The 14,435-nt window shown below is 44.2% G+C and overlaps 1 protein-coding gene across 2 annotated transcripts in view; it reads right to left on the bottom strand.

Annotated features, from left to right (window-relative positions):
• The window catches only part of Zkscan2 (zinc finger with KRAB and SCAN domains 2), a 29,694-nt gene extending 20,622 nt beyond the window's left edge, over window positions 1–9,072 (bottom strand). Inside the window, exons 1-2 of one of the 2 annotated variants that reach the window (XR_378227.4) lie at window positions 3,564–9,072; window positions 2,581–2,767 (exon numbers count right to left, since the gene is read on the bottom strand). Coding sequence is in view for 1 of the 2 variants with exons in the window: in NM_001081329.2 (NP_001074798.1) it covers window positions 2,581–2,767; window positions 3,564–3,962 (586 nt within the window). In the remaining variant the exon portion in view is untranslated. The remainder of the gene's footprint in view (window positions 1–2,580; window positions 2,768–3,563) is intronic. The other variant, NM_001081329.2, reaches the window with a different exon arrangement.
• Window positions 9,073–14,435: the final 5,363 nt, after the last annotated feature.

Raw genomic sequence — 14,435 nt, forward strand, 5'->3', positions numbered from 1 at the left:
GCCTGTGAGGTATTTTCTTGATTGATGACTGATCTGAGAGGGCCCAGCCAGTTGTGGACAGTGTTGCTCCTGGGTAGGTAGGCAGAGATGGGATAAAGTAGGCTGAGCAAGTCATGAAGGACTAGTTGGTAAGCAGAGTCCCCTCACGGTCTCCGTATCAGCTCCCGTCTCAACATTTCAGTCCTGACTTCCTTTGATGTGGAAGTGGAAGTGAAATCAACTCTTTCCTTTCTGCGTCGCTTTTGGCCATGGTGTTTATCACAGCAATAGAAACCCTAAGTAAGACACCAGAAACCTGGGACTTCTGTAAAATCTCAAATTGAAAATCTTAAGTACAAAGAGCAAATCCTCCAAATCCCAAACAACAATTCTTTGTAGGTAAACTATAACAAGTCCCATTTGGTGTACAGGTTATCAGTTTGTCATCCCTCACAGAAGTTGACAGTTTCAGAACCAAGAACTTACTTAAGTCCTGCCAACACAGCAAACAGTACAGCCATGGGCACAGCAAACATTTAAAAAAGCCCCCTCAGGGTAGGAGAAAAGTGAACGTTTTATACAGCAGTCCCGGTGGTCTATCTCCTGCTCAGAGTTCACCAGGGAAGCTGACAAGTGTACCTTACTTGTGAGCAGACCTCAGAATCTTGAGCTACCTACTTTCTATAGAGATTAAAAACAACAAACAAACAAACAAACAAACAAACAAAACCCAGCTTATTTCTAAAAATTACTTTTTTTTTTTCCGAGACAGGTTTCTCTGTATAGCCCCGGCTGTCCTGAAACTCACTTTGTAGACCAGGCTGGCCTCGAACTCAGAAATCCGCCTGCCTCTGCCTCCCGAATGCTGGGATTAAAGGCATGCGCCACCATGCCCGGCTAGAAATTACATTTTATCTGAGTATTTTGAATATGTGTATGTGCTCCAGTGCTCGAGTGCGCGCGCGCCATTACTTGTGTATGGATGCTGGAGGACAGCTCCCAGGAGTTGGTCCTCTCTTTCCACCACGTGGGTCCTCGGGACTGAACTCAGGTCATTAGTCTTGGCAGGAAGCATTTTTACCTGCTGAGCCATCTTACCAGCTCCCAAATAATTTTCTTGGAAACAACATAGTCTCTGAAAAGCATATGGCTGGAATCACATTCCTTTAGAGCTAGTCATCTTTCTGGGAAATCTAGCCCTCAGATTTCGGATCTCCATTCCTCAGTCTTCAACAAGCTAAAAAACCTTTTTATCATCACAGATGCCAATGAGGATAAGACATTATAAATACCCATCTGCTGCCACATTGAGTTTATCAGCTAAAGTCATTTAGAACTATCTAACCCATACAATACAGGGAGCTAGGATGCTCAGGAACGCCCTGGCTAATTCAGAATCCACTAATATTTGCAACACATTCTTTTATTTAGGGTTGGATTCAGCAATGGCAGTAGAGCCATTGCGAATATTTCCAATTTTTTGAGTCAGAGTTGAAGTTTAAGAATAATTTTGACAGTTTCGGAGAAAGTAAAAATGGGGGAGCTGGGTTGTGAACTCAGGTCTGTTTGCCTCTTCCAGCCTAAGATCTTAACCTCTAGGTATTAATCCTTGTTTTCATGCTTCTTGCCCAAGATCATAGTCTTGGGGAAGACACGATGTGAATGAAGCCTTCAGATAGGATCCTCCCTCAACTCGCTTCTGGCCTGGGATGAAGCCACACTTCAGGAGATGGACAGGAACCTGGACTGGGAAGGACAGAACATCTCTTTCCCCCATATTTGACTTTCTGTATTCATATGGGCAGATCTGAATGCTGGTTGTCTTAGTATTTTACTGCTGTGAAGAGACACCATGAGCAGGGAAAGTCTTATAAAAGAAAACATTTAATTGGGGCTGGCGTAGAGTTTCAGAGGTTTGGTCCATTATCATCATGGAACCAAGAATGGCAGCGTGCAGGCAGACATGATGCTGGAGAAGAGAGTTCTATATCTGATCTGCGGGCAGTGAGGAGACTGTGTGCCACACTGAGAGTAGCTTAAGCATAGGAAACCTCAAAGCCTGCCCCCCACAGTGGCACACTTCCTCCAGCAAGACCACACCTCCTAACAGTGCCACTCCCTATGGGCCAAGCATTCAAACACATGAGTCTGTGGGCACCACACCTATTCACAACAGCACACTGTCCCTTGTTTGGGAGTCTCACCTTTTATCCCTCTCATACATCATGCTGGGATGCCTGTTCTTATGAGTCAAGTTTTGGAATAAAAATGCCCCGTTTCCATTTCTTAATAGTTTTTCAAGAGCACACATACATATAGCATAACTAAAGACACAAACTGAACATTGAATGGGCATTTTAAAATAACAATAAGATTCAAGGTTTCCCTGGACAATCTAAGTTTGCATAATTTCCATCTTTATGATCCCATTTTATTTTGGTAGTAAATAATTCTGATTCTTGAAATAGATGAAAAATTTACTTCAAATATTCAATTTACTTGTCAAATGGATATTGAAGGGACCTCTACTGAGTGAGCCATAGTGTTAGGGATACAGTATAAACTACACGGTCTCTGACCTGGTGTACTCTGAGTCCTTACCATTCTTAGGTAATGGCCTATGTTCCCTTTTTTGGTTCAGCTGTTCTTGGTGTCCTGAGTGGAGGCTTCCAGCTTCCTCCAGAGAAACAACCCTGTGCTGGGTCTCCAGTTGCTCTGGCTCAAAGTCAGCTACTTCCCACACAGTTCTAGGTGGGGCTTGCTTCTCTGAAGGCAGAGGGCTACTGACCTGCAAAACAAAGTCAACATCAACAAAGAAAATCGGAGGAAAGGAATTGCAGTCCCAACAGAGACGTTAAAGGGCAGGAGAACTGAGGGGGGAGAGGATCTCCACGGACGGAAGCGGGCTCACAGTCATTTGGGAATATGGGAAAAGGAGAGCGCTCTTTATTTGTGTATTTTTTTGAGGGGTCATTACTACAAAGTCCTCTTATATATCAGGTGCACAGAGAACTAATCAGAACACTAGTGAAGTGAAGAATCACAAAATCAACTCCTGAGCACACCCTGTGCAAGGTGAGACTGTAAACCTGTCAGACACTGAGGACTTCACACGGTTAACAAGAGGGCGCTGAGAATAACTACAGACCGGCAAGCAGGGACATAGAAAAATGATGATCTGGCCGTTAAACTGGATGAGCGCGGAGGAGCACGGCACAGAGAGTATTTCACAGGACACCTGCTGGAATGGTAAGGGTTAGGGAGGGCTCTGGAGATCCATGAGATCTCCCTCTCCCACCAAACCCTGTGAGGCATTAGCTATTTAATACTGTCTCTATCGTTTTGGTAGAAACATTATACTGAGGATTAGAACAAACAAACCATACTTTTAGTTTAATTTGCAAGATCATAGTTCAACCAAAATTCTCTCCTCCATTTAGTATGAATTTCAAATCTGCTTTTTGGGGAATTTGGTTTCCGGATCTTTTAAAAGTCCCATTTATTTCTATAATGAGCTCTTCTTCCAGAAATGTAGCCCTGCCCACCTGCCTTTCCCACCACATCCCTTTAAAATCCTCGCTCACCTGCTTTCGAAGTCTTCTGGTCTCTTTCTCCAAATGCACTACTAGGGCCACCGCCTCCTCTCCGCTTTCTGGACATTGCTTCTGCGCCCAGGTCTGAATCTTCTCAGGCAGAATGGTGAGAAACTGTTCGATTACCAGCTGCTCGAGGATCTGTTCCTTGGAACGCATTTCTGGCTTCAGCCACCGACAGCAGAGTTCCCAGAGTTTACTGAAAGCTTCATGGGGTCCTGTCACATCCTCATAACAGAACTGCCTGAAGCATTTACGGAAGGACTCACATTCAGTGCTGCCTGATCTTTCCAGAATGGGCTCCGATACCCACTCGGAGTCCTTTTCCACTTTCATTATGAGGCACTCCTCAACTTCCACGTCGATCTGAGGGTTCATGACAGTAGCCATGATCCAATGGGGCCAACAGGTCTAGCTCCAAGTCAGGGCCCAGAGAAGCTTCCGAGTGCCCTCCACTTAATGCCCTTGGAAATATGGGACCGTAGAGACATAAAAGACAGCAGTTAGCTGGGACAAGGAACTCCAGGCTGATTAATCAAATTTGTACAAGGCTCTTGAAAGGGTGAATGTGCACCCACCCCAAAGTCTGCAAACCCGGCCTCTTATCCAATCAAGATGCGCCCCCTCCCATGAGGTTCTTTAAGGTGCAAGGTCGGAAAGACCTTAGGTTAGAAGCTAGGCTGGAAGGGGACCCAGGGGACTGATGCTGGGCGGAGGCGCCGATCGGGAGGGGGTGTGTCCGCGAGGCGCGGCCAGCCCTGGGGTCCTGGTCCAGGTCCAGGCCGCTGCAGGTGCCCACCAGGGGCGCGAGCGCAGGAATGTCCGGACTCGCAGCGGCGCCTGCAGCGCTCGGGGTTCCTCCGCACGAGGATGCCGAGAACCTCGGCCAGAGGGGAAGAAGCTGCGGGATGAGGCTAGGCCTCGCGGGGGGCGGCGAACGGCTGGCGCGCTGCCCTGTCAGCTCCGCCAGCGCAGAGCGCGGGGGGCGCTGGGAGCCGCGGCCACGCATGCGCCGCTCGCGACCGGGGTCCGTGCGAGGCTTCCTCGCGGGCAAGGAGGGGGGCGGGAAGGCATGCGTGGAGGAATCTCGCGAGAGCGCGCAGCACCGCGACTTGCCGCCGAGGGACTTTAGGAATGAGGGTGAAGGGAAATTCTGGGCGGAGGGACACGCTGAGGTCTGATCCTATTCCTCCAGAGATTGTGAAGCAGGACGCGAGCTAGCGTCCTGCCTCAGGCCAGGCAGACGTTGCGGGAGGCTGGAGTAATTTCTTTAGTGGAAGGGGTGCGCGCGTGTGTGTTGGGGTTGCGGGTGGAGGGACTTCTTTGTGACAACTGGCGGAGGGATTACAGTCAGCATCTGGCTGTGCATGGATTGCTACTGTCTGGGAGCCTTGGTTGGAGCCAGGACTCCTGAGGAAGGATGTGTGGCTAGCTCTGTTCAAATGTATGGTCAGGAGAAGGCTTATTTTCATTTTGGGGAATCTCTTAATTACCCAAGGCTCTGAGGTCTGAGTAGCCAACGGGCTATCTGGGACCTAATAGGACCGGGCCTAGATTCCCCTACTGCTGCAAAACTTCATAGCTAGATGTCTCAGAGCCTGCTGGCTCATAAATGTCTGTCCTGTAAGTGCCTACTTTGTGACAATGTTTTAGGCTCTTGGCATCGTTAGTGGGCAGCACAACTCTTATTCTCAGAGGCAGGTAGCTTATTAGAAAACAGACCAATGACTTATTTCTCAAAGGTTTTGCCATGATTTGGCTAGTTCTAGCATCGAAGCGGCATAGAGAATACCATAAGGATAAATGGCACGGCATAAACTGAAGGAAGGTCAGAACGGAATAATCCGCGGGTGCATCTAGTTAGTATCTGCCACGGGAGAGATGGAGCCAATACACAGCCTGTTTTAATTGCATTTAAAGATAGTATTATTGAGTACTGGTTTCTTACCAGACATGGTGGTAGGTGATAAGCAAAACAAGATCTCCTATCATTAGTAGTTACAAATAAAGTTCTGTATACCTGGGGTGAATCCTTCCAAGAAGAGAAACACATTCAAGATTTGGTTTAGGTAAGAGGTCTGGGTGAATTTCTTGGAAGAAGTAGTACTAAGGATGAGATCCAAAAGACAGACCTCTAGTGGGGATTGAGCAAAGACTGGCCTTCACAAGAATCCCATAGAGAGGATGAGGTTGTCTCTATTTTAGAGTTTAGGGCGCTGAGACCTCAGTAAGGGTGGTGCAAGCGCTAAAGGTGATGGGGAGTCATGGGATGAGAATAGGGTCTTTTATGTACATGGCCCTCTTGTTGGTATTAAGCCAGGTGCACATCTCAGCAGCTCAAGGTCACAAACTTGAAGGCTTGTTGGACTTAGGGAGATTTACCATGAACTGTGTGAAGGAGAGTATAAGATAAGAAGGAGCTGGGTGTGATGGCACATGCTTGTAATCCTAGAACTTTGGAGGTGGTGGAGGCAGCAGGATCAAGAGTTCAGGGTTGTTCTTCACTACAAAGCAAGTTTTGAGGCCAACCTGGGCACACGAGGCCCTGTCTTAAAAAGGTTGCTAGTTAACTATTATGTTTACTTGAGCACCAGTGTTTGTGTCTTGAGAGCAGAAGAGCACATTTGTCAGCAGAGAAGTGAATCCACACACAGGTCAATAAATGCAAGCTGGAGACATCAGAGAGTGGTAATTTTCTTAAGACTCACTAGGGAATGGTAGGTTCTATTTCTCCTTGTAGGTGCAGCCATTAGTCTAGTCTCTTGCTGCTAGACTGGGAAAATGGATCAAGACTTACCAGATCAGGCTAATTAAAGGAGGCTGGCTAGCAGTGGTATAATCACACTTTGGAATAACTGGGAAACACATCCATTCTACACACTAGGATGTTAGCTTAATGAAATATGAAATAGGATGTAAAATAATTTTTGAGATAATCTGGCTCTGTAGCCAGCTGGCCTTGGCTTGTAATCTTTCTGCCTCTACTACTGGAATTCTGGGGTTATAGGTACCCGTAACCATGCCTGCTTGGAAGTGCTCCTCCCTTTTGTCTCGGGCTTGGTACAGGAGTTTGTCAAGGGAGGTACGTGGCAAATTTCCATTTGTTCCTGGTCTAGAAATTGCTCTCTTAAGATCTTGCTTCAGAAGGAAACCATTATTCTTAGATATCTGTACTTCTCTGTCACTTAGACAGAGTAAGACAAAAATCTCAACTTTGCTGTGAGAAGTTGCAGCCTGTCTTCTTTAAAGTTCTACCTGGAGCTGAAGACATTTGGACTCACTTTTATTATCTGCTAGGGGTGGGGATTGTTAGATGTTTTGGTCTTTCAGAAGTACACAATTATATCTTAGTGGAAAATTTCAAATATCTACAAAAGAATTAGCTCATGTTCCTGTCTCCCAGCTTTAACTGTTAACGCATGGCTTATCTGTCTACTCCATTCCCTACCTAGTCTTTTGATTCAGAAATATTTTGAAGCAGATCCTGAGTGTTTTATGTGTTCTGTGAAAGCATCGGAATGTGTTTCAGAAAGTCAGGGGCCCCGGTTTGAAGCAACTTCACCAACATAATATGCCCACTGCAGGTGCATCAACGATTCTTTTGAAGGGACAGTTGCAAAGGGCAACAAAGGCTCCCAGAGTTGGTAATGTTTACTTTAGCACAAGCGTTTTCGTCTTAAGAGCAGAAGAACACATTTGTCAACAGAGAAGTGGATCCTCATGTAGGGCAATACATGTAAGTTGGAGACATTGGAGAGTGATTGTTGTTGTTGTTGTTGTTGTTGTTGTTATTATTATTATTATTATTATTATAGACCTCAATTCCTGGGTAGATCACAGACATCTTACTCTTTGAACCCAAGAAGAGCATTTTACCCATTGCTGCTTTGGTAGACCTTCGCATCACAGATAATGGGTTTACAAGCCTGCTTTCCTTTGCTTCTCCTCTGTCCATGGTGCTGACCCAGCAGCCCTTTGGCTCCAGTCTGAAGAACTGTAACTTAGTTTGGTTAATATGATTTAATATAGGGTCACAGTAAAAGTGAGCATTAAAAATGCATTAAACAGCTGCATGAAGTGCTGTATATGCCTGTGCCAAGTAAAATTAGCCCCACATTCCAAGCTGGAAAATGTCCCAGGAATACTGGTTAGCTTTAATTTTTTGTTTTGTTTTGTTTTGTTTTGTTCTCATAAGAGAAATAGCCAAGCTCAGACAAATACCACATGTGTATTTGTGTGTCTGTTTCAGACATGTATTTTCAAGTATTTTTTTAAAACAAAGGTAATTAATTGTTCATTTTACAAATTAAAAATTGCCTTTTCACTGGCTAATAACAGTAATTGTCACCATAAATATAGTTCTTAGACTATTGAGCAATACAATAGTAAGGAATGTTAGACCATTTCCTCCTTCCATACTGACAGAGATAGGACAGAGACAGACAGGGGCTTGAATTTAGAACCGTTTGCATGCCAATCAGCTTTTCTACCACTGAGTTATAGTCTCAGCTCTCTGCTGTTTCTTGAAATGCTTATGTAGTTCTCAAAATTTTTTTGATGTGTGCTGGAGCAATGGCTCTGTGGTTAAGAGCACTAGCTTCTCTTCCAGAAGACCCAAGTTCAATTCACAGCACCCACGTAGTGCCTTATAACCATCCTTAATTCTAGTTCTTGGGGATCCATCTCCCTCTTCCGACCTTTTGGGACACCAGGCATTCATGTGGTGCACAGACATGCATGCAGGCAAAGCACCCATGCATATAAAATAAATATAAATTTAACAAAATTTAATGTGTAGTTTTTTATGAGGTACTATTAGGGCAGATAGATAATATGACCTATGGCTCTTATTTAAAGTATTAACAGAATTAATACTAAAATAGACAAAGTTAGAATTACCGTTCTTAGAATGAATGTGGCTGAAGTCTATATAAAGGCCGGTGATATCACAGAGTAATTGCCTGTACAGCTCTCTCCGGTTTATCCCCCATCACCCCCATGTGTATATGTGCTTCCATTCCTGAATGCCATCCCTTAGGTGGTGTTCATTTTGGTTTGGGGGAGCAGGCGTTCACTGATGAGGCTAGCCTGGCTTGACACAGCCTCTAGGCATCTTTCTGTTTCCCTAGTGCTGCGATTATAAGCATGTGCCATCATGCTCAGTTTTTTTTTATAGTTAAAAGTTATTTTATTGTTGAGAATTTCAGAGATGTATATAATGTGTTTTGATCAATTCTGCCCCACTTTTGCTCTCTTCCAGTTTCTCCCCACCCCTCCTATTCTCTCCAATTTCATGTGCTCTCTCTTTTAATTTTTAGATTTATTTAATTTTAATTTTATTTATATGAGTGTTTTGTAGGAGTGTATGTATGTGTATCACATGTGTGTCTGGTACCTGAGGAGGTCAGAAGAGGTCAATTTCTCTGGAATTGGAATTATGGACAGTTGTGAGTAGCCATGTGGGTGCTGGGAACTAAACCTGAGTTCGCTGATAGAGAAACAAGTGTTCTTTACCTTTGAGGCAACTCTCCAGCCTTTCTTTCCTTCCTTCCTTCCTTCCTTCCTTCCTTCCTCCCTCCCTCCCTCCCTCCCTCCCTCCCTCCCTTCCTTTATTTTTTATTTTTTTAAAACCCCACTGTGTGTGCAAATATGCAGGGCCATCTACTGGAGAATAGACAGCTTCTCAAGTGTCCCTGAAGAGAACTTTCTCTTCCTCTTCCAAGAGCCATCAGGTTCCAACAGCTCCTCAGCAAGAGGTGGAACTTCATGAATCCCTCCCCTGCTTACATAAGGACTTTTGCTGACTTGATCTTCTGCAGGTCTTGTGTATACAGCCCAAGCTGCTGTGAGATCATGTGTACAGTGACCCTGCCATGTTCAGCACGTATATTTTGCTGCAGACATCCACTACTCACTCTTAAGGTCTTTCTGTCTTTCCTTCTATGATCTTGGAGGTGTATGTAGGGATGTGATATAGATGTTCCATTTAGAGTTGATCACTGCACAGTCTCTTATTCTTTACATATGACTAGTTGTAGATCTTTGTATTAGCTGCCATCTATTGCAAAAAAAAAAAAACCACAAAAAAACACAAAAACCCCCCAAAAACAAAAAAGCCCCGAAACCAACCAACCAAACTTTTTTTTGATCAGAGTTGAGAGATGCACTAATCAGTTAATATGAAAGAAACTTAGGGGAAGTTTATTACAGCGTAGCACTCAAAGACATTATGCAAATAACCCCCTTTTGGCCTGGAGATCTTTTTATCTTGAGCATATTTGTTGAAAATGATGAGAAATGTTCATTTATCATTTGTTTCCTCCCCCTTCTTTGAACCCTGAGCTATCTTGGAATAAAAGCTTCAGAAAAGCCCAGAGCTCCCTGGTTTTCCTGAATCTGGACTTTGACTCAGCGGTCATTGGTGGGTTGTGGTAGACAATGGATTTCAGAATGCTCAGCTTTTCATGTAGAGTCTGGGGCTGGAACTCTGTCCATTGTAAAATTCTATTTCAGTTTATGATTTGAATTTGTGTACACTTGTGATGAACTTTTTAACGTGTGACCTTGTATTCTGAGAGCGGTCTAAGTGCTGAGGACAGAGAGAAGAGTCAGAACTGAGCTGAGGAGGGCTTTTTAGAACAGTAACTGAGGATAGGGTTTTGTTTTAGTCAGCACACAAGAGAAGTAAAAACAGAACTGAACTCAAGAAGCACTTAGAAGTAAAGGCACACATAGCAGTGGGAGAAAGGACACCGAGAGTAAGGTCGTTATTGTGATGTCAGAGCAGGAGGAGAGAGCAAGAGTAGAATGAGAATGCAGAGTAGAGTAACAGGTAACAAGAAATTATAGGTAACTTAAAAAGTTAAAAGAGCTATAATGCAGAATATAGAGGGAAAGGGGAAAAAAAAAGAAGCTGCAGAGAGAGCAGAAAGGCTTCTCCTTACCATGGAACAGAACAGAACAGAACAGGTCTTTTCTTAATAACAAGGCAGGCTTAGTCTTTTTTTTTTTTTTTTTTTTTTTTGTTTTGTTTTTCGAGACAGGGTTTCTCTGTGTAGCCCTGGCTGTCCTGGAACTCACTTTGTAGACCAGACTGGCTTCGAACTCAGAAATCCGCCTGCCTCTGCCTCCTGAGTGCTGGGATAAAAGGCGTGTGCCACCACGCCTGGCTAGGCTTAGTCTTATTAAAGGAAAAAAAGCCTTCTTCTTACAAACTTGGGTTTAATTCATTTAGCATTGAATGGGTAGAAGCCCTTTCTTTCTCTATGCAGTAAAGATTGGAGCTCATTTTTCATCTGGAATGAGTGAGTTCTTTCTGCACTGTTGCTTGCTCTTTTGCTTCATATGTATATGTAAGTATGGATGTGTGTATGTAAGTGTGTAATTGTGAGAATGTATGCAAGTTGAGCCCAACTGGTTTGAATGAAATGCATAAATGTGCATGCATGAATCTGTATATGAACTTATGTGAGTTTATGCATATTTGCTTTTGTGAAAGTTTTTCCTTCTGCAAGCTTTATTTTCTTCTTCTAGTTCAATAGAAGTTTATTGCTCCAAACTTCCCCCTAGCCTTATAAGCAAGAGGCATCTGGACAAAAGGGAAAAGGCTCTAGCAATTAATCCTTTACTTAATCTCCTGCTGTTTTAGGATGAGGTGTTAAGTGCCTGAGGCTGCAAAGAGAGGAGCTGGAATTTTCCCTTGCCCCGCTTAGGATCTTTCTACTTTCACCCTTTCCTTAGAGAGCTTTCATAGGAAACTTTTTACAACTTAGTAATAAACGCTATTATCACTTTTCAAAGTGTCCCTTTTTCTTTCTGTGACTACTAGCAGGCTGAAAGTTAGAGCCGTGCAGTTCCTGCTGAAATAGAACAAAGACCACATTACTTAATTCCCCGCTGTTAGGATACAGGTGTCAATCACCTAAGCCAGCAGCTTTTTACCCTCAGAAAGAGCAAGCAAGTTTTTAGGACCTCTTAGAAGTTATCATCAGCATTTCAGTACAGTTAGAGAACTAGAACGCCCGGAGACCATCAGTCTTTAAAGCCACTATTCTGTGTCCTGTTTCAATCCACTCCAAGCCAGGAGGCTTCCAGCAGTAGCAAGGAAAGAAGAGCTAGGACTGGGCATGGCATTTTACTGGGAAGCAAACGATGAATGTGCGTCTCTAAAACTATACAAACAGCTGCAGGTTGGCTTCCAAGAAACAGCAGCACCTGTGGTTGAAGGCGTCTTGGAGATGCCATTTCCCTGCTGCTCAGGGTCAGAATTAGTGTACTGTCAGGCAGACTTGAGCTGTCTATAGTCTGTGAACTTGCAGTTTATGGTATTGCATAGTTTTGTTTTCCTTGACATTTTGCTAATGTGGTTTTGTGAACAAACACTGCCTATAATTTAAATCGGCCACAGTCACACCACACCACACACACACACACACACACACACACACACACACACACACACCTTCTGAGCACCCCACAGTCCTCTAATCCTCTGATTAATCATGTGTAAAGCATCGCGCTCACAGGAAGCCAGCAGGTGGCAATTAGCGTCTTGGAAATTTGTTGAGAAACACAATTGGAGCTGCCACTTCGGGTGGGGCTATTCGGAGAACCAGTAAAGTGACAAGCCCCTGTGGAGATGGGAATGAATGGGGTGGGGGGAGGTGGTGGCTTGGTGTGGATTGCAGATGACTTGTGGGTCTCCTTTTCCTCCACTCAAGAAACAATCTGTGGTGGAAACATGAGATTGCTGCCTGTCGTTAGAGCAAACTTTACAGAATACTTGGACCTGCGCCCGGACACAGGAAGCAGTGGGAGCAGCGCACCAGTCCTTAAACTTCAGAATGATTTCCAGACCAGTTGCAAAACAGCTGCTACCTTGAGCATCCTGAGGGTCACACTCTATCGGCCCTAGCTGGCAACCCCTTCCTTTTCGGGACCCAGCGACTCAAATGTCACGGTCTCGGCTTTGCTTTCCTGTTAATTCCAGAGTCCATGTTGACTGATCAACGCTCTTGCTGTCTGATTATTCCATATGTTAATTGGTAAGTATGTGCAGTAGCATCTTCAGTGGTCTCTCCAGAAAGCAGGGACGTGAAGATAGGCCCTACCCAAGCAGGAAGAAGTTCTTTGTACAGTTCATTTTTTAAAAAAAGATTTATTTATTTATTTATTATATGTAAGTACACTGTAGCTGTCTTCAGACACTCCAGAAGAGGGCGTCAGATCTCATTACGGGTAGTTGTGAGCCACCATGTGGTTGCTGGGATTTGAACTCAGGACCTTCAGAAGAACAGTCAGTGCTCTTAACTGCTGAGCCATCTCTCCAGCCCTGCATAGTTCATTTTATACTTGACATGTTCATCATCAGTAATTGAAAAATGTATCAACACATAGTAGGTATGAATGTTTACAATTACATCAATGCCTGTATCTAAGGCTATATTGGTATATCTGGAATGCACATGTCAAACGTTTGTGTGTTTGAGACTTAACCCCTGAATCTGTATGTTAATGTGTTTGGAGGAGGGGCCTTTGTAGGTTATTAGTATTTCCTGGACTCATGAGATTGGGCCCTCTTGTGGTCTTCAGGGGTTTTATACAAAAGAAAGACTAGAGCTGGCTCAGTCTCTGTGGCAGTTTGGATGCGATGTCCCCAGTAGTCTCAGGTATTGGAACTCTTGGTTCACAGTGATTCTGTTGTGGAGGTATAGAGGTCAGGCCTTGCTGGAGAAAATGGGTCCCTGGAGTCAGGCTCTGAGAGTTTAAAGACTTGTGCTGATGTCTGCTTAGAGAAACATAGAGAAAGCTAAGGCAGTGTCCAAGTCTCCAGAACCGCAAGCTGAGGAAACGTCTGTGCTTGAGAAACTACCAGACGTTTGTTAGGGCAACTGAAGGGCCACATGTGAATTTATATACAAATCTATTTCTTGCCCTTTGTTGTGCATGATGTGACAGCATGGACCTAAATTCCAGACCCCTGATCTGCCATTTGCTAACAATGTGACCTCCTAAGGAGAATGACTGATTCTCAGCCATGGCTGCATATCACACACACGTGGGATATTTTATAAATACCTTCAGCTGGAAAAGACCCTCAGAGGTTCTGATCCCTGAGATCTGAGGGGAGGCTCGATTATCAGATTAGATGATTTTAACTTGCCCCTGAAGCTCACCAGCTTATTTTCTAAGCTCCAGCTCCCAGGTTTTGGTTTTGTTTCCCCCCATCTCACAGGACACGGTGAAGCAATGCATGTGGTGCTTTTCACAGAGGGTGAGCATGACCTTCTACACATAGTTTGGCTTTCTCCTAATTTCCGAGGTAACAAGTAAATTCATCTTAGTGGCCAACAAGTCAAGCGGCACAGAAACCAAGGAAAAAGGAATGATGAGCAGGCACAGCTCTTGGGTAGAGGTAAACGCTGCTAGGCTTCTATGTGAGTCCCTCTAGAAACGTACCTTTGCCTTCTCTCACAGCTTTGCTTATGTATCTAAGAATAGACCAGGATAACTTACATTGTTCTATGATTCCCCTCACCCCCTGTCAGTCTGCCTTGTGGTCTCAGTAACTGTGTTTCATGAACAGCATGGAGACTTCAGCACTAACCCCCCTGATGACTGTCTGGCATTTCAAGTTTTCAGTCTCCCAAGAAAGTCTGCAATGATGCTTTTGTGTGTCCATCCCTATAAACGTGGGTGAGTTTTTCTTTAGTTTATTCCTAAGATTTCTATCTCTAGATCAGACGCCATTGCATGTTAAAGAGTAAATTCTGACTACATTGATCCTTCGTTTTCATTTTCACTTTTGAACAATGCTGAATAAACTGTTTTCCAGCTTTTTCTTATTTATTATGTTTTCTGGGG

The sequence above is a fragment of the Mus musculus genome, chromosome 7 (genome assembly GCF_000001635.26).
Source record: "Mus musculus strain C57BL/6J chromosome 7, GRCm38.p6 C57BL/6J".
NCBI classification, from domain to species: Eukaryota; Metazoa; Chordata; class Mammalia; order Rodentia; family Muridae; genus Mus; species Mus musculus.